General features: G+C 40.9%; 2 protein-coding genes across 2 annotated transcripts; both read left to right on the top strand.

Annotated features, from left to right (window-relative positions):
* The first annotated feature begins 1,892 nt into the window (after nucleotides 1-1,892).
* On the top strand, nucleotides 1,893-5,827 carry LOC142381919 (protein SET-like). Its single transcript, XM_075467222.1, has 8 exons — nucleotides 1,893-2,147; nucleotides 3,168-3,225; nucleotides 3,609-3,751; nucleotides 3,859-3,962; nucleotides 4,056-4,169; nucleotides 4,378-4,548; nucleotides 4,736-4,867; nucleotides 4,947-5,827. Exons 1-8 carry the CDS (start codon nucleotides 2,075-2,077, stop codon nucleotides 4,968-4,970), a joined length of 819 nt encoding a protein of 272 aa, XP_075323337.1. The 5' UTR covers nucleotides 1,893-2,074; the 3' UTR covers nucleotides 4,971-5,827.
* A 2,244-nt stretch (nucleotides 5,828-8,071) lies between these two features.
* Nucleotides 8,072-22,913, top strand: LOC142381917 (outer dense fiber protein 2-like). The gene is made up of 17 exons (XM_075467218.1): nucleotides 8,072-8,419; nucleotides 8,706-8,816; nucleotides 9,199-9,338; nucleotides 10,645-10,774; nucleotides 10,855-10,986; nucleotides 11,064-11,138; nucleotides 11,220-11,291; nucleotides 11,435-11,551; nucleotides 12,582-12,770; nucleotides 13,287-13,396; nucleotides 16,256-16,391; nucleotides 17,072-17,182; nucleotides 17,264-17,527; nucleotides 18,248-18,348; nucleotides 18,914-19,076; nucleotides 20,155-20,280; nucleotides 20,758-22,913. Exons 1-17 carry the CDS (start codon nucleotides 8,312-8,314, stop codon nucleotides 20,902-20,904), a joined length of 2,232 nt encoding a protein of 743 aa, XP_075323333.1. The 5' UTR covers nucleotides 8,072-8,311; the 3' UTR covers nucleotides 20,905-22,913.
* Nucleotides 22,914-22,918: the final 5 nt, after the last annotated feature.

Here is a 22,918-nt window from a genome sequence, read left to right as displayed (position 1 = left end):
CAAAGCAGAGATCAGCCGTGCAGTGTTTTGGTGATGTGTTTAACCTGCTCTTACACTAAAAGGGTCCGAGAGACATTCATTTTGATTGAGGTCAACATATATTAAATTAATATAAAAGTAGAAGCGGCTGCTAGGGCTGCACACTATCCCAGAAAGCTAGCTTGATTTACTGGCAGACTTGTGAATTCCCACAGTGACTGTTGACAAGGACAAGGACACACAGCAGCTCTGTGGTTGTTGTGGTTTTCCTCTGAGCTTTCTCCTGGCCTGTCAAATGACAGTGAAGAGTGATGGGTGACTAAATGGCAGCAATTAATCGGAACCGACATGAGGGGACACTCTTAAGAGGGGACATTAAAGGCCGAAAGGGTCAAATTTATAGCTAACAGATTGAAAATAATGAACCCCTTTCAGACGGTGAGGCCTACATTAAGAGTCACATTTTGGATTGAAAGTGTTATGAAAGTCTACATTCAGAATCGGCTTTATCGGCCAAGTTTGAGTAAAAAAACAAGGAATTTGACTCCGGTTAAACTTCACTTGCAAAGTACAACACTCAACAATAACATAAAAGAATAAAATTAGAAATACAGAACAGTAAGAATGGAATTTGAGTGGTAAAATAAGGCTGTGTATGAAAATAATAAATACAGTATGTACATTTGCAATAAATAGACACTATGGGTGGGAATGCAATATGCAAATTTAAGCATTATCTTTCAAATGCATGTGCAATAAATTGGGTAGATTTTTTACAACAGAAATCTAAATAATAGAATGCAAAATCCCTCACATTTAGTTGATATACTAGAGTGGTAGGGTTTCACAGAGGGGATTTATATCCCTCCATAAATTAGAAAATGCTCTAAACATAGAGAATATAAAGACAAAAAAAATCCCTTTGAACTATGTTGTAGGAATAGAATATGAAAACCAGGGTAGGAATTAGACCTGAACAAACCTGAGAGTTCGGTGTGTGTAAATGCTGCAGCAGTTGAGATTCATGGCAAGAGAATAGAAAATAATCATTCAAAAATAAATAATATTGGAAATGCAGGTTGTAAGTTATCACTTTTTTCGACAGGAAATCCCTATCTACAAGTAACAGTAAAAATACTATAAAGCATTTGGTTTTCCCGGCTGATTATTTATACGAAAACGTTTTTTTTATATATATATATCTGATACAGATTATATGAAAACGACAGGCTGTGAGGCCTAATAAATTATGCACCTATTAGCATAAATGCCCAAAAGACCATCTGTAGTAAGACAAAAAGAACCCCAATATGTGTTGTGGACGTGTACTTTACTATAATCTGAAGGACTAGGAAAATAGACACTAGTAAAATAGAACAAACTATGAAAAAAAACAAGGTTTTGCCTATTTTTTGTTTCATTATCTGTTTCACGTCCACTAACTTAAAGGTTTTGCTCACTAAACCGCCAACTGTAACCCTATTATTCAAAGACACGGCTTTGTTTATAAACACACCGAAGGAGTGGGACGGCTAATCGACAAAACTTTAACCAAAAATATCGAAATTATACGTCCGTTATTATGACTGACGGGCTAATTAGCACTGACCACCAGAAACAAGGATCCTACTTCAACTGACATTCAGCGTTTTTATAAGTGCGCAAGTGCGAGTCGGTCCAACTGAAGATTTTGGCCTGGCCTTATTAAATTAAATTTTTTGACCAAAGTTATTTTTGGTCGTCGCATGTTAGATTGACATAAGTAACAATTTGAGGTTTCGTTCATCTCGAATGTGATTTAAAGAGAGGAGAGGGTACTAAAATCAGCAAATTGGAGCCAAAGTAGTGAGACCTATTTTGAGAGGCGGAGCTCGTCTCTGCTCCATTCGGCAAGGCGCGTTCATAATGAAAGGAGCGCGTGAGCAAGGCTTGCTGTGACTTCCTCGCGCATCGGCAGCTACATTGTGTGGAAAGCAGCACGTTGTTGGCTTCTCCACGCTGAACTTTACAGCGATCAACGCTCTCCTGTTCAAGGAGATTTAAAGCTACCAGCTATTTTCTCAGACATCTTTAAGTTATCCCAGCTTGCGAAAAAATGTCTGCCTCGGCGGCAAAAGTGAGTAAAAAGGAGCTGAACTCGAACCATGACGGAGCGGACGAAACCTCCGGTAAGGGGAATGGCGGCCTCCTGTTCAGCGCCATTTTCACTTTCTTCCCTAACATAATTTGTATATTCACTGCAACTAATGTAATGGAAGATTATTATTATTTTTTTGCTTTGCTATTGTCTAAGATCGCCGGAGCGGGTTTGCTGGTCGCCGCAGCGGTTGCTGCGTATTTTCGCATTTCGCTAACAGCCGCTAGCTGCTGTGTGGCTAACGCGTTTATTAGCATGCCGCTGCTCTTGCCTTCTGTTGTTTAGTGCTGAGAGGCCATGTTAGCTAGCACGTTTAGCATTATCAGCGTGGCCAGTTATGTCGGTGGATTTTAACCGAATGCCTGTAAATGGTTCTGGAGGATCGCTCTTATGTTTATCCTGCAACAGTTACCTCAAACGGGCCAGATTAAATGCTCACATTTGGCGTTTTGTAGTCGTAATTGCGCGATATTTAATATGGGTATTAGCAGTTAGCTTGCTAGTGTTGTTGTTGTAATGTTACCTAACGCTAGTTGACGACGTTATGTTGAGTTTCTTATTACTGCACTTTCAGGAATTAACCCTGCAATCGGGCATATCTAACTGGTTACAGTATTTTTAATAAATGAACGATGGACTCCGTATGATCTGGAGTTGACAGCAAGGAGGTATATCCTGGCATTCGTCCTAGCTCGGTCTCTCACGTTATCGCGGCTCTGTGTGCAGACTGCTGTCCCACATTTAAACCACGCGGCCTTGTAGGTAGCAGCCGGCAGGAAACAGTGAGTGTCTGAACCGCTATCGCTGCAGCCATTGGCCGTTTCCTATACCTTAACCTCCGGTGGAGTCTGGAGTGCAAATAATTTACTTTTATTGTTAGGGTGGGTGGAGACCCAAATTCAAACTATTGGATTTGGCTAACAATATTCCGAATTGCGAGTGTAATGAATAACTCTCATATCGAATTTGTGTGTCTTTCGGTTAACGTTTATACTTTTTTTTTTTTTTTTTTTAAGAAAAAAAATCAATGTTTTTCTTTTTTTTTCCACAGAGAAAGAGCAGCAAGAAGCAATTGAACACATTGATGAAGTTCAGAATGAAATTGACAGGTAAGAAAAATTATAATTTGAGGTGAAAAGTGTTTATCATCATAAAAATCACCATCTGATTATTTATATTAAGACAAATGTAATATATTTAGTTTAAACGTTTGAGTTGTTTTAAGTTTTCAGAAGAACGCTGAGCACTGTGTAAAGAGGTTTTCTTAATATAATGGAGACAAAATTTTAGGGGTGTAATTTTGGATGTTGCTTTTAGAATAACAGTGTTTGGATATGAAATGTGAAATTACATGCCTCTGTGTGTTTGTAAACTACTACTTGCTTCGGTTCAGACATGTTTTGTATATGAAATCTTAACTGAATCTGAGAATGTTTCACTTAACAGAATGTGGACATTTAATTTAAAAAAAATGTTTTTATCAACTTTTTAGGTTGAATGAGCAGGCCAGTGAGGAGATCCTGAAAGTAGAACAGAAATACAATAAACTCCGTCAGCCATTCTTTCAGAAGAGGTCAGAACTGATCGCCAAAATCCCCAACTTCTGGGTCACCACATTTGTCAACCATCCACAAGGTGAGCAATTCCACACCAAGTTTTAATGGCCATGTTGCATTTTACAGAAGCAACACAAAGACTCAAGTTTCAAAATCTCAACTTAGTATTGTAATGTATCTCCTCAGTATCTGCCCTACTGGGGGAGGAAGATGAAGAAGCACTTCATTACTTGAGCCGAGTGGAGGTGACAGAGTTTGAAGACATCAAGTCGGGCTACAGAATAGATTTTGTAAGTGCTGTAATCTGCCTAAAAATAAGATGGTACATGTTTTTCTCTTGAAATTTTTATCTCTTACCCGGGGTTTTCTTTCTTTTCTTTTAGTATTTCGATGAAAATCCGTACTTTGAAAACAAAGTACTTTCCAAAGAGTTCCATCTGAATGAGAGCGGAGACCCGTCTTCAAAATCGACAGAAATCAAATGGAAGTCAGGAAAGGTATGTCAGCAAATTAAATGTTTACTTATAAAGTTAGATGATATTATTTTTAGGATTTCGTGTTTACTGCGTTGGGACATCTTAGAATCTGTTCTTTCCTAAGTAAACGATATTTCTCACTGACAGCTGGAAAGATGCTTATTGCAGACTATAAACAGTGTCATTTTCAACTTTAATTTATTTATTTATTTTTTTCCCTTTTTTGTAGGACCTAACCAAGCGCTCCGGTCAGACACAGAACAAGGCAGGAAGGAAGAGGCAACATGAAGAGCCAGAGAGCTTCTTCACTTGGTTCACTGATCACGCTGATGCCGGTGCTGATGAGCTCGGGGAGGTCATCAAAGACGACATTTGGCCAAACCCCTTGCAATACTACTTGGTACGTTTACAAGAAGCATATCCAGTTATTACACAAGTGTTTTGTGGCGTATTTACCAAGTTGCGACAATAAGCAGCAGTATATCTCTCTATCATTGCACTGTAACTTATTTAAGAAGTTCTTAGGTTTAGTTTAATTGAAAGAAACAAAGTGTTGATGGTTTTTTTTTTTTTTTTTAAATCGACAGGTTCCTGACATGGATGATGAAGAGGGTGAAGGTGAGGAAGACGAAGAGGATGAGGAGGGTCTTGAGGACATAGATGAGGAGGGAGATGAAGATGGAGAAGAAGACGAAGAGGATGACGGAGAAGACGGAGAGGCAAGCGGCTAAAAACTCAAAGTGATTGACGATAGTTTGTGGTTTTCCACACTAACTGTGATTGTTGTCATTTTTACAGGACGACGAGGGGGAAGATGACTAAGAAATTTCATCTTACCAAGACCTTCAACCTTCTATTCCCCATTTGTTTTTCCACTCATGTCCGGGAGCAAAGGTTTTAATTATTTTTTTTTTTTCCCCACAAATTTTTTCTTTTTATATCTGTATGTGCTTCACTTTCCATTCTGAAGCCTGTTCACCTGTTTGTGCCATGTTATGTTTCTCCTTTGACTCATCCAAGGCCGATGGCACAACGCCATGATTTGTCAGTTCCATCCCTGAAGTCATCTCAAAAAATAATTAATAAAAGTCTAAAAAATAGTCGGCACGGCATCCTGAGTAGAATTTGAAGACTATTCACACAGAATTCATCCTGTTCAAGGTTGTGTGATAAATCAACTTAAGCCATGGTGTAGTGACCTAGCGCTAGCAGACCTCAATATTTTCTTCCCAATTTTTTTTTTTTTTTCTTCAAGTGGGACACTGAGCCCTTAAAATGTATATTTCCCCTGTGTGGTTAACGAGTACCAGCTCATTCCTTTGACTTGTAATGTTTAGGGGGCGGGGGGTTAGGGTAAGCTGGGGAGGGGCAGGAGTCTTGGTTATTGGGGAGAGTGGTTATTTTGACACCATTTCTATGGGATATTTCTTTTTTTTGTTTTTGTTTTCATTGTATTGTTTTACAGATATCCACAAGATTTGAAATGACATTTTTAATAAAGAAGAAAATGGAAAAAAAAACAAGCTTGTAAATTTTGGCCCCCACTGCTTCATGAGTATAAGAAAAGTGTTATCTCAGAATTTACATTTAATCACCCGTTCTTTTTCCGCTGGGGGAAAACTGTTTTAAATTTGAGGTGTACAACTTGCTTTGTTACAATAATAAAACTTAACTGTGTACACACGTGTGGGAGTCTTCAAAACAAAGTGAGTGCATGGAAATTTATTTAAAAAAAACAAAAAAACAACTATATAACTGGATAAAGCGACTCCATCAGCTCACAAAGGATTTAGGGGTCATCAGCAGGCTAGAGGCAAAGTCTTCTCGTAATATTCGATGGGTGATTAAAGCCAGGAATGTATTCTTGGAGTCCTCAAACTTGCTTTTTGTGATTGTGTCAGGCCAGTCGCTGGGCTGGAAGGCCCAACCTAGGAGTGAAGAAATGACAAAATGCAGATGAGAATTTGCAAATCAAATACAACTGTCAGCTGGCTTGTTTTTGAAAGCCTAAATCTACTGCATGTTCTGTGTGAACAGTTTGAGGGATTAAATTTAATAAAATAAGTGTTTTTCCCTACGTATTTTAAATAATTTCATGCAAGACTTTGAAGGAAGGTCATGTTGGACATTCAAAATCGCTTTCGCAATTTTAAAAACCTGTTTTGAGCAGTGCCAAAGTTGGAAATGGGCTATTATTCAACACTTGCATACGCTTAAAACATACTGAAGCTGCTGTTGACTTGTTATATAAATAAAATATGTACCATATATTTGCGTGTTTTCAAATTGTACCCACCTAAATGAGTTTTACACCTGGGACAGGTGGCTATAGTCCAGGAGAATCCCGGAAACCAGGAGAAGTGTCTATCTGCCGGCCAGTGCTTGGTAACATCAGCCTTTCTGAACGTAATCACCTCAAACTGGTGTCCGTGGGGATTTTCGAAAAGCTGAACATTAACCCTTCGGCCACCCACCAGCGTGTCGTTACGGCTGGAGAGTGCGAGCCGGCTGGGAAGGAAGTGGATGTCGGTCCCGAACGCGAGCTCGTGTCCACAGGCCCTGCACAGCATCAAAGTGTCGGTGCTGCTGGCTCCGTGCTCCGGTGGTACGCCGGCACAGGACTCGGCAGGCTGGCATACAGTGACATAAAGCAGCAGTGCAAAGAGAATACGCTTTAATGTTAAAATCTGCTGGTTTACGAACAGCCTCGAGCTCATTGAGCGCCTCATCGCTGACTAGTGCGCACGTGAAGGCTAATCACAAACTGGCTAGCTTAAACAGCTAGCATTAGCTAGCATCTTTGTTTTTCCAAGGCGGTGGATCGAATGAGGTTATCACAGATCACATGAAAAGTATATCAGGGTTAATCACATAAATATGTTTACTCAAAGAGCAAACTTTCTGTTTTAACATATAAATTGACTGTGGTTAGTGAACTTCAGAAGCAACTAGCTGATAATGTCTGGAAGTTTTTCTGTGCCATCAGTTTGAATACGAATTTCTAATATCGAATTTTTACAGCATCAAAATCAGACTCTGAATTTGAAAAACCAACAGTGGGAAAAAAAAAATTCAGTGGAAAAAAAATCAACTTCAAAAAATTCAGTGGAAAAAAATTCAATGGACAAAAGAACCAGACTAACATCCGGGTAAACAGGGAGAAGCAATCGATCCCTGTCTCAATTCATCCAACGGCAGCCAATCAAGTTACGCTCCATTGGACAGATCAGCCATGTCCACCAATGGGGGTGATGGTGCTTCAGTGAGTGAGTTTACTTTATTTGCCATTTGTGTGAATAAAAATGAGTAATAGATTACTCAATATCTATTGAGCTGATCTGATGAATTGAGACAGGGATCGATTGCTTCTCCCTGTTTACCCGGATGTTAAGTCTGGTTCTTTTCCCACTGAATTTTTCACATAAATATGTCTACTCAAAGAGCAAACTTTCTGTTTTAACATATAAATTGACTGTGGTTAGTGAACTTCAGAAGCAAACTAGCTGATATGAGCCTTTAGCATGCAACTCATGCTAAACTGTCCTCGGAAGTTACATTAAAGAAACAGGAAATGCAGTCATCTGACATTAGGAATGCATACGTTACATTGACCTAATTAATAAAACGCATTTACAGTATTAAAAATTAAATTGTATCAAAATTTGCCAAAACGTTGCACTCAATGCCTTTTAATGCATCAGAATTGTATTATTTAGAGGTTGCTATCATGGTTTATGAGAGATTAAAAAGTGTAAATTTAGTAGATCGCAAGAGTAGATTATGCTGTTTGGATTCATTTTTACGGCCATTTTATGCAGTAAATGTACTGTGAAATGTAATTAAGATCAACCTTTTTTGGAAAATTTAACGAGGGCTTACACATTCAAAAACAGTTGCCCGTTACTTGTTGTGGTTACCGCGGGCAACGCCAACAGATCCTCACCTCGACCAATCAGAAATCCACTTCTTACATACCAACCAATCAGAAGACTCGTTGCTGGAGCTAAACAACCGTCCTGCTCCACAGACAAAAGTCGAGATTTGTCATGGAAGCACATCATGTGGCACGATAATAATGACCTCGTTCTTTTTTTTTGTATTCGTTTTTTTGAGGTTTTAATTAAGTTTTGACATGGTCTGAACGTTGTCGTAACGTCTCGATAATGAAAACCCGAGATTCGTCACCACCACCGCCACCGGTTCATGTCCACGTACCGGAGACAACACCTGTACACGTTCACATGAGAAGGAGTCCCAGCAGAACTCCACAGGTTATTGAGCTTTTTATAAATGGCTATACATTTTCATGGTTTTAGAGGTCACACTTAAAAGCCAAAACGTGGCGATCATAGTCAAAATATCCAGAAGGCACAGAATTGTGTTTTGTAACTAATATACGCTTTTCTTACCCGTCTGAATTTACGTGATTTGTTACTTACTTTTCTCATTTTAAGATACTTCTATCGAGTTTACATGTACCCATTAAAGGGAATATCCTGGGGTTTCAACAATATGTCTTTAACTTGTTGACTTTTATTTCTTTGTCTGCAAAATCAGGCAAGAGATGCTCAGGTGGGAGTAGATGGCGGGAGGCCAAAGGTCCGGACACCTTGGATTCCTCCAGGAAGACTCTCCTGTCGAAGAGATCTGGGCTCCTACACATCTCAGGTGTTAATCTCTCACTGCCATGCTTGTTTAAAGAGGGCAAGAAAGAAGAAAACCTCACTGCCAATTGTGAAAAACTTGTCAAAACTTGTCAAAACTCCAAGAGGGCTTTATGTATTTGCGTTTGATAAAGAAATTGGCATACTGCAGGCATAAAGGTTGTTTATTCTACTTATTCTGTTTTAGTCAGATGGAATATTTCCACTCATATGCAGCATGTCAGTTAGGCACTTCTGAATTCATGAAATATTTCAGAACTTCTTTGAGTGCAGAATTCAGTACACCTTTATGTTGTCAGAACTTAGTTTGCAAAATTTCTCAGTCTATGTCAGTCATATTTGTGTGTGTTCTCTCAGCATGTGTACTGTTTGTGTCTTTTGACCAGACGAGAAGAGTGCAGCATCAGTCGGACAGTAGAACCAGACATCAGCGAGGTGCAGGGGAGCAGGAAGAAGAGCTGGCTGGAGTATCTAAAAATCTCAGTGTCCTACTAAGAGAGCAAGAAAACATCCGCCATTCAAAGAAGTAAGAGCTTCTTTAGCAGCCATAAAATAGTAAAGCATGCCCCTGGAGAAAAGTCACCTCAATCAACATTCAGAGTAACTTAAGATGATTTATTCATCACTTCTGGGGACATTTTGTTTAGTAATTTTAGTGAATATTGTCCACTATGCACTGTCCAAATGCAGAAATGAGACACCCCATCCAGTTAGTTGTAGTACACGTCAGTTTTGGTGTCAGTCTACTCAAAATATAGGATGCAGGATAAAAAAACTTCTGCAGCAGGGGACAAATGAATGATCCTACAGTTGCACTGCTGCAGTTATTATTCCTGTAAAAACTCACCTGTGTTCTTTAAAATGTTTTTTACCACAAAAGAGAAAAAACAAACCCCTCATGACCTTGAAATTGTCTTTGGGTATGACTCACCTTCATCTTCATTCAGTGAGGTGTTCTCCAACTCTGCTGCACTCACTTTGTAAAGAGCAAATGGAAATTAGAAGGTGATCAGGGTGAAATCTCCCACACACTGGGGCTGACATAACAAGCAGCTTGTTTAGTATTTAGTGGCAAAACCCAGTTGTTTTGGGGTTTAATTTGAAAGTAATTAAAAGAAATGTGGACTGCCCACCTGTGTCCGCTCTGGTATTTTTGATGAGACACTACTGTGTCTAAATAGACTTAATCACCTTCTGTTGTAGTTTAACGTCTTTGGGTAACACACAGTGGGTTACAGAACCTGTTTTCATGCCGTCAGTCGTAAACACATCATGTCAAGTCTGCCACCTTCACAACAAGAGCAAAACAAACCACCTAGCATCACCTTTTTCTACTGTGATCCACCTAGCTTGTGCTAACTTCTGCTGTTGCTTGTTACTTCTTCATTTCATAAGTTCCTTCCAGCACATTGAAAGTAAAGCCCCACCCTGGGAGTAGTCAGCATTTGTTCCGCCAGTGGATGGCTGATTTAGCTTGTAATATGTGCTGTAACACATAAACGCCTGATGGACATGTTAACGGGATTCAAATCTTTTAACAGAGGGGGGCTTTAATCTGGAGTTTTGTTCTTTTGTCTAAATGTTGGATGACCGAATAGCATCACAAACTTCCACTTTTTTGTTTGATTTAGTTTTCCCATTCCCATCGGCATTGTACATTTCTGATCTCTGACTATATGATTTGAGAGTTCCTCCTAAAAGAACATAACCCAGGCTTTACAGTCATCATAGTTAATAATTGGCTGCTTCTGCTCAAAGTTGCAACAACGTCCCCTCTGATAGCGAGCAGATAGTGATGTTCCAGTTGAATTTTTTTTTGCTGTTTCCAAAAGGCTGGAGTCTCGGGGTCAACACAGGGACACGGATGTGCTCCTGAGGTCACTTGTAGAAGCAGAAATTGACGGCGTCGCTGTCGCTAATCAGCTGACAGCCCTGAAGGAAACCGTCCATAGGCTCGCCAAGGTATATCTGGCATTTTGTAGAATGACAAAAGAGAGGCGGGATCACTGAATGCATGACATGATTGTGCTTTTATTTTCCAGGAAAAGCGTCTGTCAAAGCTGCACACAGCCTCGCTGGAACGAGAGCAGGAGTTGTTGCTTGAGAAGATGGAGATGTTTGACAACACGAATCACAGCCTCAGAGACCTCCTCAGAGAGTGGAATGAATCTGAGGTACAGTAACGAAGAGAACTCAAGCTGAACTGACTCCCAACGGCAGTAATTCACTTTGACTCTGATCGTATTCACAGAGAGACATACTGGTGTGGTCGGAGCAGAAAGATGCCTTAAAGAAGAGATTGGCTGACACTGAAGTGGAGAACATGGTGAGTAATTATCATCTGCCCATGAGATCTTAAGATCTTTTTACCTTATTCAACATTAATACAGTTCTTCTTCTCTTACAGCGACTTGTGGCCAAACTCACAAACAAGGAGAAAGAGGCCTCCAAGCTTTCTGAGCATTTAGACTTTGAAAAAGTTTGTAACGACCATTCGATCGATGCTACTTATTTCCACATAATAACTCAATACAAGGAGTCTGATACCTCTCACGTAGGCATTGTCTGTTTCAGGCTTTCACAAACAGAAACCCCCTCCTCTGGTTCTTCTCGTCATTGCAGGACAACGTGAAGACGAGCGAAGAGCTCTCAAGAATCCTGGATTCAACTCGCACCCATCTGGAGTCTCAGCTGAACCATGCAGAGACTGAAAAGGCCCACCTGACTGCTCAGATTCAGGTCTGCGAATGCAAATTATAGTAAAACACACATCAGAACTGCCAGATTACATTTATCATTCTTTCTCTCCTCTAATTATCTTGATTTAGGAGATATTTTTCTATGTGTCATACACTTGTAATTTTTGGGAGACACTCCCGAAAAGCTCAATCTTTTATTGAGAACAGCAGCTGCAGCCCAGTGACGGAATACACCCGCTCATGTGGCAAAAAAAAGAAAAAAAACGAAATTTTCAAAAAGCAATATTAATTCACAATAGAACATGGAAAATATCAACTGTTTAAAGGTTAGACATTTAGTTATTCTGTGAAAAACATTGGCTCACCTTGAATTTGATGGCAGCAACACATCCCAAAAAAAAGTTAGGACAGGGGCAACAAAACGTAGAAATGTAATTGGTCATAAAAAGAAACAGCAGGAGGAATAGGTGTCAGCTTCTTAGGTTGACTGGCAGCAGGTCAGGGGCATGAATGGATATAAGAAGAGCACCTTATAGAGGCAAAGTCTCTCAGAAGTAAAGATGGGCAGACATTCAGTAATCTCTGCCAGATATGTCTGATCTCAGCCAAAGCTCGGTTAAAATGGACTCAGGCAAAGTGGAAGCTTGCAAAGCATTGTGTTCTGTTTGTATTTACATTTCAAAGTCAAAGTCAAAGTCAACTTTATTGTCAAATCTGTATACGTACAGGACATACACAGGATTGAAATTACGTTTCTCTCAGACTCGATAGACTTAACACTTTAATAGCAAAAATAAACTATAGTACAGACAGTACAAATGTGTATATATATATACAAAGTCTCTGACATTGTCTGACATTACATCTGACATTTCTAGAGTTGCTTGGAATTAACAGGGGTTGTCTGCTAATGGGAGGGTTGGTGGCAGCTTGAGTGGTTACAACCTGGTCCCTGTTTCTGAAAACTCTGTCACTCTGATCATCTTACGAGGTTGGCTTTTTCGAGTATCGCATAAAGACCACCGGCACCATGTTTTTGAAACCGACTCTCTTTTCCATGTGTGAAGTAGAGGATGCAGCAGAGCCACGAGCAGAGGCAGGGGGAGTTCCAGGCTCTGCAGGAGGAGCTGCGGACTCTGAGGCAGCAGAGGGAGGACGAGGAGGGGAAAAGAGACCAGGAGCTTCTGGCCGTGCTCACTAAGCAGGCCGAGCGGTCCGAGCAGTCTGCCAGGCAGCTCTCAGAGAAGCTTCAGGAGAAGGTCTGTGTTCAGACCTGCCTACAGCTCCACTGGTGCTGTTGTAATGATGCTTTATCAGCACCCTGGTATCTCGCATTGTGTGTACTTTCAGTCTTAAAGGGCTTGAAGGTGTTGGTTGTACATCTCACTAAAAAATTAAGCAGAATCTTTTTTCCAGAAACAGAGGGTGTGTTATGTTTATTCTGCAGCATGCAAATGAGTCTTTGTTTTTTTTTGGCCGTCTCTTGTCTGATCACACTCTTTTATGTAAATCATATTCAAAGGAAAGCCTTGTCTGAGTCGCAGTACGCCACTGAAACGCACAAACTAAAAGCTGAGAACTGCTTTAACCTTTGAAGGCACATTGGTGTAAGTCTGTAGAGCACAACCAGAAGACGAGTGCAGACACGTTGCGTTGGCTTTAGTTTCAGGCTTTTCTTTCTGTTTCTGTCAGTTGACACATTTGTAAGGAGTGGGCAACATACCGCGACTAAAACACGTCTGATAAATGATGCCACGCGTGTTTTTGTCTTAAAGGAATCCCAGCTGTCTCACGCTCTGTCCACATCCAGTGACTGGTGTCTCCGCCACTCCAGGGAGGCAGCTGCTAAAGGGCAGCTGGAGCAGGAACTCTCCACTCTCAGATTGTGAGTGCACGCAAACACACATTTGGTTAGATTGTGTATTGAAACGACATGAAAAGGAACCATTTCCACACTGAGATTGCAATTTCTTTGGAGGCAGATGGTCACAGTTCCTGAATTTGGAGATTTCTTCCTGTGAAAAGGAGTTTTTCCTCTCCACTGTCACCTCGTGCATACTCAGGGGACTGAATCAAAGAGACGTTTCAGTGGGATCTTAGTTTCCTTTCCACAACTTTTTTTCTTTTAGGGATAGCATTCATCTAAAACTAAATAAATTGTTAGCATTTTAAGGCCTTTGATGTCATTTAGAATGTTCTATTGATCTGTAACATCTAATGAGCATCATAAATCAACTCTGCGTTGTTGATAAGAAATACGTACGGTTTAGTAGCGACTGAATGTAGAGATGTTTAAACACGTGGTACAAGATATCTTTATTGCCACCGGCCGTACAGAGTAAAACAACATGAAACCTTTATAATGAGAGCAAAAGAATAAATTGTTCAACACCAAGAACAAGAGGAGCCGTGTGACTTAGAGGCAGAATGAATAAATGATTATATCTGAGGCGATATGAAACATCAAAATGAGTCGTGAGGGGAAACAGTCGGAGCGCATGGAAATTGTTTAGGATGTTTGAGTGTGAGGCCGCTCATAGACGTATCTCCAGCTGCTGTTTAGTGTTGAAAGATGGGCAAAGCAAATGCAGAAGTTTGAGAAAATGTGATTAAAATGTGAATAAATTCAGTAGAATCAGGTTGAAATTAGGAATGAAAAGCTGTTCTCAGTCCTGTTTAACCAGTGAAATTTGCTCAGTGTGACCATGGGCGTCGCACCTGTGGGGGATGCTTTTACAGCAAGATGATATCACCCCCCCCACACACACACACATTTTCCAAAGGTAAACCTGTTTGCCCACCCTCGTAGTGCACCAACATACAAAATGGAGCGCACCTCGGCCCCCTTACGCTGCACGGAAAGGCATTGGTCAAACTGAACGGACATTCACCCAATCACAGACTGTTGTCCGCGCCCGGGAAATTTGATATTACGTCAGAGACGAACTATCATGTGAGACTTAGGTGCCAGTCGGAGCTTCTGTCACTCACTGATGGCTGACAGTGAATAAAATATAGAAGAGAATAGAGAGAAGAAGGAGGCAGAGATGCCAAAAAGGAAGAGGCAGCAGAAAATTGACTTCTTTTTCAAGTCGAGTTGTCATGAAGCCGGCTCTACGACCCCTAAAATCAACACCATCTCCTCCCCCCCCGCACCAAGCCGCACATCGGAACTTAATGGGGAAAAATAGTGATCAGAAGCTTCCTCTTTAGGCGATCTACGGTGGGCTCAGGGCATTTTAGCCTACAGTAAATCCACGGTGATAACTCCGTGATAGTGATTAAATATTACAATTTGTGATTAAAAAAACGTGTAAATTATGATACCGGACCTCTATTGTGAGGCTTGACCTTTTTATATTCAGTCTATGGGCTTGATGTGGTGCTCATGTTGCCACCCCTGGAACACCCCCACATTTAAAATCACCGCTCCACCCCTGAGCTTGACATTTAATTCCAAACAGTGGCTTAAAAACACAACAGGTAAAACAGTTTGAATGTGCATTAACAGTGCATGTGGGTAACAACAGAGTGAATGGGGTGAATACTCAAAGTGCAAATCAGACGGACTGCTGCTGACTGTAGTGGCTGAAGCTCTCAGAGCTGAAAAGAAGGATTAATAAAAGAGCCAACCATGCTTTGTTCTAAGCCACTGAAGTCCCCGTTCTGGTCCGGCTGAATCTAAATGGGGCCCTGACAGTGAGACTGCCCGGCTTATACAGCAGTTGTTGGATGGTTCCTGCTCTGTGGCAGAGTCCGACGGTGGTGGACACCAACATCTTTTGCTGTGATATTTACAAACCGTAGAAATGAAAGACAGTCCTGCACAACGGTTTGTTGTTGTGAGAGAGATCATCATATATCCATCAGAGTACCAGCCACAGTGGAGACGAGATGTTTCCCTTTGAAATGAGCATCAAAAGTTTCTTCTTCTCTTGTTTGCTCATTAAAGGGATAGTTCGCCTCTTTTGACATGAAGCTGTATGACATTCCATATTAGCAACATCATTTATGAACATTTTCTTACCCCCTGCTGCGTCCTGTGAGCAGAGTTCCAGCCTCAACACAATATGCGTTCAAAATAGTAATACATTTACATCCCAAAATCGTTCATCCAGAAAAAGTCAGACCTCACAATCGCTTGGCGCTATTTTTGCCTCCCTTCATATCAATGCGTACAGCCACCTAGCGATAGCCACACCTGTTACAGTGTTTACTGCTCGGAAGCAGGGGACTGCTCGGTCTGTTCTTCAGTCTGCCCAGTTTACACAGCAGGCAGTGATATGAAGGTAGAGAGAAATAGTACCAAGCGATTGTGAGGTCTGACTTTTTCTGGAAGGACGATTTTGTAATGCAAATGTATTACTCTTTTACTGGCGCAGGACAGATGTTGGAAGATGGGGGGATTTTCCTGGCCTTTTTGACAGTGTGCTGTATGGGTGAAGCAGCAGTGTGATGTTGGATCATTGCCACGGAACATTTTGGACACTTTGTATTGTTAATGCAAGGAAAATGTGTTGTTTTTTTAGGACCCGCCCCGCTGACATTTGTTTAACTAGATACTGTTCATCTCTGTTTTTGACTAACACACAGCGCCAGATATCAGATGGCGGTCAGTCCCTGTTTTTTGGGTTCTGATCCACAGATGTTCGTGGATAACTGTGGTACAGCAGGAAGACGGTTCAGGAAAACATTTGTGGAGCTGTGATTAGATGAGTGCCTAACGCACCAGTTTTTTTCACAGTCAGGTGACCGAGTTGAGCTCCCAGATTCAGTCAGCGGAGGAGAAGACTCGGGCAGAGAGGGAGGAGCTCAGAGATCAGCTTCACCAACTTAGTGCAGAAAACACCTCCACCAAGCTGGAAAACCAAAGACTCGTGGTAACTGGAATTTAACCTTCACATTGTGCTTTTAAAAAAATTTTTTTTACAATATCTTTATTGAATTTTCTTTGTAAAAAAAGACATACAAGAACAAAAAAAAACAGACAAGAGTGTAAAATAATGCAGAAGTGTACCAACATACATCGTCAGGTCCAATTTTCATGCAGCACACACTGCGTCCGTACAACAGTACCAACAGACTGAAACACAAACATGGCGGTCAGAGAGCCTCCTCTATGAAGGTACATAATCAAACTTAAAACTGGTATATAAATAAAGGTGACCTAATATAAAGTGACTGTTTTCATTCATCTCAATTCAATTCAGTTTTATTTATAAAGCGCTGAATTCACAACAAGCGTCATCTCAAGCTTCTTCAAAGACACAGTCCAATTCTAGCCAAATATAATCCAATTCACTGTAATATAATCTAATAAATTCAAATATTCAAATCTAAATTAGTCCAATTAAAACAAAAAAATTGTAAAAATAAATAAATAAATAAATAAATTTTATTGTCCTTTTTGCTTGCAGAGAACACATAAACATTTTTTCATGGCGCTTAATCCCATGACCCTCTGGGTACATTGTGCTTTTTAGGAACCAGTTGAAACTTATTCCATCCACCTGGGGCCCAAACATTTCTTTGTCCTCTTCTGTACTTGCATCATATTTAGAGTCAGCTGACATCGTCCGAGGAGAGGCTCGGAGGATTTCACTCTGAAGCTCGTCAGCTGAAATCATCGCTCAGAAAGTACGAAAACCTCATGGAGAAGTACAAGAAGAAGGTACGTTCACACGCAGTCACGCTGGTTCACAAAGTGCCGGACTCTGGTGGTGTGCTGGGGTGACGTCGGGCGTCTCTGCAGGTCCAGCTGGCTCGTCTGGAGTCCGACGAGTACTGCGCGAAGCTGGAGGCGGCGCAGAAGGAGGTGCGGGAGGTGCAGCTGAGCCTGGACCGGGAGAAGGAGCAGGTGAGGTGGGAGCTGCTCGGCCGGCTCAGAGAGCTCGAGACGCTGCCGGACAAACTGAGGAGAGCCGAGCAGCAGCTCCGCGACGCCCAGCAGGAAGCCGACGCCCACGAGAGGAGGAACGTGGAGAACAACGCAGCTCTGTCTGAAGTCAGGCACAAGGTAATCTACAGACTGTGAGACGTCTTTCAGCCCAAGGCTCAGAGGAGAATCAGGAAGGTTTCTGTAGTTTGGAGATTAAAGATTAAAGATTAAAGAAGGTTTCCAAAGATGGCTGACAAACAAGTTTCGTGGATTGTTTTTGTAAATTTTAGTAACCTGATTCTCCATTTGACAGTCTGACTTACTGTATATTTCAGATACCTTTTTCTTTTAGTCTTGTTTTATATTTTTTATTCATTTTTATTCATATTTCATATTTCATTTTAATTATCTTTTTATTGGTAGCAGGACAAGGAAGAATTTCACTGCACATTGTACTGTGTATGATTGTGTATGTGACAAATAAAACTATCTTGAATCTCTTGACTTGATTTAGCTTCAAGACTCGATGATTCTGGAGCCAGTTTTGAGCCAGAAAAATTAAATAAATTGCCACCAGATGGCAGCAAATACATATTTTTCCCTTGAAAAGATAAACAAAAAACCAACCAGAAAATGATTGGAGATAAAAAGGAGAGTGTGTGTTTCACCCCCCATCCCAACAGATGTAAGTCATTTAAAATCTGTGCTTAATGAGATATTTCTTCTTCCTTCAGATAAAGATAAATTAACTTTATTACGTTTAATTCACTTTCTTTTCCACAGATGTCAGGGGGTCGTAGCTCTTAGTAAACTCATGATATGGCGGACGTGTTGCTGTAATATCTCGTTCCTCCACAGGTGGAACAACAAGGCGCTCAGTTGGAAATGCTTCAGCAGAGGAATCTGCTGCTGCAGGAGGAAAACAACGTCCTCAAAGAGAGAGTTCACAAGTTAGAGAGGTAACAAGTGGGCGATCCTCCCCCTGAAAACATATTTATTAAACTTTTACAAAAGTCTGTCTTTTTTGCATTGCCAGTGACGGGATGTTTGTGTCCCCGGGGGGATTTTTACCCAGCTCTGTTAACCCCGTCTGTCTCAAACATCTGGAGGCGGGAACGGTTTTCATGAGGATTTAAATGAAATGGCAAAAATGCGCCGTCGTTAAACGTCTTTGCAAAGTAGAATTGATCATCATCAACGCACTGTTCTTTGAAAATGTAACTCTGGGGCCGGTTTGTACCTGGGTGAGATTTCTCCAAATCTTTGATAGAAATAATCCCCATGATTGTTTCTGGGTTTTGGTGATTTTGTTGGTTAAAGGTTAAACCTCACAAAAATGTCTGTTTATTTGCAACAACTTAAACCCCGTCTGTCAGAGTAAACTCTTTAAATCGAGACAAATGTTCAGAATCAAAGCTGGACGGGTGTGGATGGGAACTGAACTCGGTTGGCTGGCAGAAATGGATTGCATATATACGGTATCACACAACTGTGGTGTTTGATTTTCGTGTTGTTTGTTTGCAGGAAACTGGAAGCTATGACTGCAGAAAACAACGAGATGTTGCAGGCTGTCACCTCAAAGGAGGGCAGCGTCCGCGGCCTGCAGCATCAGCTGGATGAGAAGACTCGTGAGTGCAGCGTTCTGGGCCGACAGCTGCAGCAGACGCTGGATGACGCACAGAAACAGGTCTGAAACCCCACCGTGGGCCTTAGATGGTCTTATTTAAAGGATGTCATTCTGATCATTTCTAAAAATGTACGCCTGATGCACTCTTTGCCTTCAGTTGGTTCTTTCAGAGAAAATAAGATTGTGTCACTCTGACTCTTTAATACTGTGAAGATGGATAGTTGTAAGGCATGGCAAGTTTATTTGTACAGCAAAAATTCAACAACAAGGTGATTCAAAGTGCTTTACAGAGACATGAAAACAGTAGAAATAAAAAGCACGATTTAAATATTAAACAAAAAAGAAAGAAATAAGAACGATAGATAAAATCAGGAGTTAAAATGTGATTAAGTTTTGAAACTCAAGCTTCAGATTTGGAGCTTTATTCAAATGCAGCTGAAAATAGGTGTATCTTCAACCTGGACTTAAACACACTGAGTGTTTCAGCTGATCTGAGGCTTTCTGGGAGTTTGTTCCAGACATGTGGAGCATAGAAGCTGAATGCAGCTTCTCCATGTCTGGTTCTGACTCTGGGAACTGATAGAAGACCGGATCCAGATGACCTGAGGGGTCTGGAAGGTTCATACTGGGTCAGGAGGTTACTGATGTATTCTGGTCCTGGACCATTCAGAGCTTTATAGACCAGCATCAGAACTTTAAAGTCTATCCTCTGATGGACAGGCAGCCGGTGTAAAGACCTCAGAGCTGGACTGATGTGGTCCACTTCTTTGGTCTCAGTGAGGACTCGAGCAGCAGAGTTCTGAATGAGCTGCAGCTGTCTAACTGACTCTTTAGGTAGACCTGTAAAGATGCTGTTACAGTAATCAAGCCTACTGAAGATGAATGCATGGACTAGTTTTTCCAGGTCCTGCTGAGACATCAGATCTTTGTAGAGGAACAACTATGTGTCAGGCTGTTACTTCAGTTTTCTTTTATTTGGGTTTTTGTCTGTATTTGCTAAATTAGTGGTTATTACATCCATTATGAACAGGATGTGGTACATGCGCTTATACAGTAACGGCGTACGTTCCTGTGCATTAAAAGTCATTGTTCGGAGGCACATGACTTCGGAAAAACAAACTAAACTGTCTGCCTGCAGGTAGACGAACGCATGCAGAGGGTTTTGGCCAAAGAGAGATCGTCCCAGTCCAAAGCGCTGGACCTGCAGAGCCAGCTGAGCCGAGCCAAAACGGAGCTGAGTCAGCTGCAGAGGAACAAGGAGGAGGTGGGTCCCCCATCAGTCTGTACGTCTGCTGGACTCCAACCCTCAGTGGCAAAGTTGTTAGGGAAGTAAAGTGAAGTGAAATTTATTTATATAGCACTTTTCAGCAACAAGGCGAAATACAGAAATAAAAACATAAAAAAATCAAACACAGAAATACAGATACAGAACATCAATCAGGTCATTTTAGCTAACAGTAAGACTGGTATAACTATAACAGAGCAAAAGTAAATTTAGCTAATAGTAGGATTGGTATAACTATAACGGGTCATTTGAGTAAACTAGCAAAAGCTGAGAAACATGGATAAACTTTCCTCTAAGAGGAGGCATTAAAAAAATAGCTAATAACAGAACAGTTGATATAATGAATGATAATAAATCTTTAAAAGACTCTCATCTGAGAGGAGATTTTGAGTATGATACAGTGGTAATAGGTCCTAATAGACCATTTGAGAAAGAGAGTGTGTTTTTCTTTCTCAGATGGAGCGGCGTTTCCAGAGTCAGCTGCAGAACATGAAGGAGAGGCTGGAGCAGTCGGACTCCACGAACCGCAGCCTGCAGAACTATGTTCACTTTCTCAAAACCTCATATGGAAATGTGTTTGGGGACTCTTTACTTGCGAGCTGAACAGGATTCATCGTCAAAGCGTTGTAAAGTGTTTTTTTAGTCTGTAAACCCGCCCATCTTCAGATGTATCACACCGACATATTTCCGTATTTTGGTTTGAGAGTTCTTCTTTTGGCTGCGACCACATCTTCTGAAGAGGGGGAAACTCTCTCTGCTGCCATACTTGGACCCGAGATACACAGAGCAGAGAAAACGAGACCACCAGCTCAGAGGATCCACAGAGATGGGGCCCTTACAGCACCTCTCGTTGCATAGACGGGCTCGGGTTGAGCTGTAGCTCTGCTGAAAGCACGGCCCTACAAACTTTGGTTTGGCTGCGGCATGCAGCGCTTCCTGTCCTGTTATTCCAGCCACTTCAACTCTCGTGTTGTCTCAGATTTTTAAAAAGCACAAAAAGGTTAAATCATTCCTGATAGAAAGATGTATGCATCTCCTTCACTTTGTGTTTCTCCCCCCTCAGTGTGTTACTCACTGCAGCCATTCAGTGTTGAACTGATGGGCAGAATTGATTTTTAGTGAGTTACTGTATGTGTAGAAATTACCTCCAAAGCTGCTGCTGCTTAGAAAGCAGGAGAACATAGCAGAACATTTTATAAAGGATGTTTACGGCCGGCCAAATGGAGCATCCCCATGAAGAAAAGGGCGTATGGTTACACCAAAGCAATTTTAAGGCTGTTTTGTCATAGGGAAAAACTTTAAAATGTCCGACTTTGAGGAAAAACAAAAGAGTTTTTAGGAAATCTATAACTGTTTGAGGGGAACTTTAAGCATTTTAAACCTTTGATGTGATGTAGAGTGTTGATGATTAGAAAATCAGCAGGGCAAAGAACTTATTTAAAACACTTAATAAGGCACACAACTAACTAACTAACTGCTGTCTGGCTTCAGCGTGCATTTGGGAAGGTGAAAGGAGACAAACGGTACATGCTGAGGTCAGTGGGGCATTCCAAGACATTTTAAACTTACCTCACAACCGTTGACTTATTTCTGGGAAAAAATGAAACGGTGCCCCCAAGTTTGATGTCACATCTTAAAGGGGATATGTTATGTTTGGTGTATGAGAGCATGCATTTGGGTGCTTGAAGTTACTAGAACTTTAAAGTATAACATTCAGTGTGTGGTTGGATTTGCAGGGGAACCGCGTCCCTGTTCGTGCTCACACAGCCTCCTGTTTACTCTTCAGGAAGAGACTCCAGCTATGTAGTTATCATAGATGATATTAACCTTGGAGTTGGTTTTGACCAGGATCTGTCCTTTGACTCTTGTAAAACTGGTTTCTAACACCGCCTTCTTTCACCTCTGTAATATTGGGGAAACATCTGGAGCATCCTGTGTCGGAGTGTTGCAGAAAAACTGCAGGACAGGGAAGTTTAAATGCAGTCTTAGCTAGGCAACGCTTTAAAAATCTATTTTTAATAACTGTTATTGTTTGAATTGGACTAATTTAGATTTGAATATTTGAATTAATTATATTATATTACAGTGAAATGGATTATATTTGGCTTGAATTGGACTGTCTTGAAGAAGCTTGAGATGACGCTTGTTGTGATTCGGCGTTTTATAAATAAAACTGAATTGAAATGAGATGAACGAATGAAAACAGTCAAATTAGGTCACCTTTATTTATATAGCAGTTTTAAAATCAACCGAGGTTGATCCGAGTGCTGCATAGAATAATAATTCAACAGCCATAAAACAACAGATGATACATCACAGACATTACAGTAAAATCTGCTGGTCTGATGAAGTTGCTAAACACAGAAGGAACGCTGAGGAAAAGAGAGATTTAAGGAGAGTTGTGAACCTGAACCTAAAGATTGAAGAAGCAAACACAATGCAACGCATCTCACTTACAGGGCACCGACTCTTTAAAGTGTCCCGATGCTCTCCAGCATCAATCTTTGATGAGCATGTTCTGTAGGAGGATGGAGCTTTTTAATTTTCTTTTTTAATAAAAACTCTGATGAAACTGTGTGTATGACATGACATGGGCATTGATAAAGCTATTTAATTC

This window comes from Odontesthes bonariensis, chromosome 6 (genome assembly GCF_027942865.1).
Source record: "Odontesthes bonariensis isolate fOdoBon6 chromosome 6, fOdoBon6.hap1, whole genome shotgun sequence".
NCBI classification, from domain to species: Eukaryota; Metazoa; Chordata; class Actinopteri; order Atheriniformes; family Atherinopsidae; genus Odontesthes; species Odontesthes bonariensis.
Note: the sequence above shows the minus strand (reverse complement) of the source record. Positions and strands in the feature narration are given on the sequence as shown.

Coding starts and splice junctions, on each gene's coding strand:
- LOC142381919 (XM_075467222.1), top strand. CDS start 2,075: ATGTCTGCCTCGGCGGCAAAAGTGAGTAAAAAGGAGCTGAACTCGAAC. Junction 2,148..3,167: donor CGGAGCGGACGAAACCTCCG/GTAAGGGGAATG, acceptor TTTTTTCCACAG/AGAAAGAGCAGCAAGAAGCA. Junction 4,170..4,377: donor TCAAATGGAAGTCAGGAAAG/GTATGTCAGCAA, acceptor CCTTTTTTGTAG/GACCTAACCAAGCGCTCCGG.
- LOC142381917 (XM_075467218.1), top strand. CDS start 8,312: ATGAAAACCCGAGATTCGTCACCACCACCGCCACCGGTTCATGTCCAC. Junction 11,292..11,434: donor AGCATTTAGACTTTGAAAAA/GTTTGTAACGAC, acceptor TCGTCATTGCAG/GACAACGTGAAGACGAGCGA. Junction 13,397..16,255: donor GAACTCTCCACTCTCAGATT/GTGAGTGCACGC, acceptor TTTTTTTCACAG/TCAGGTGACCGAGTTGAGCT.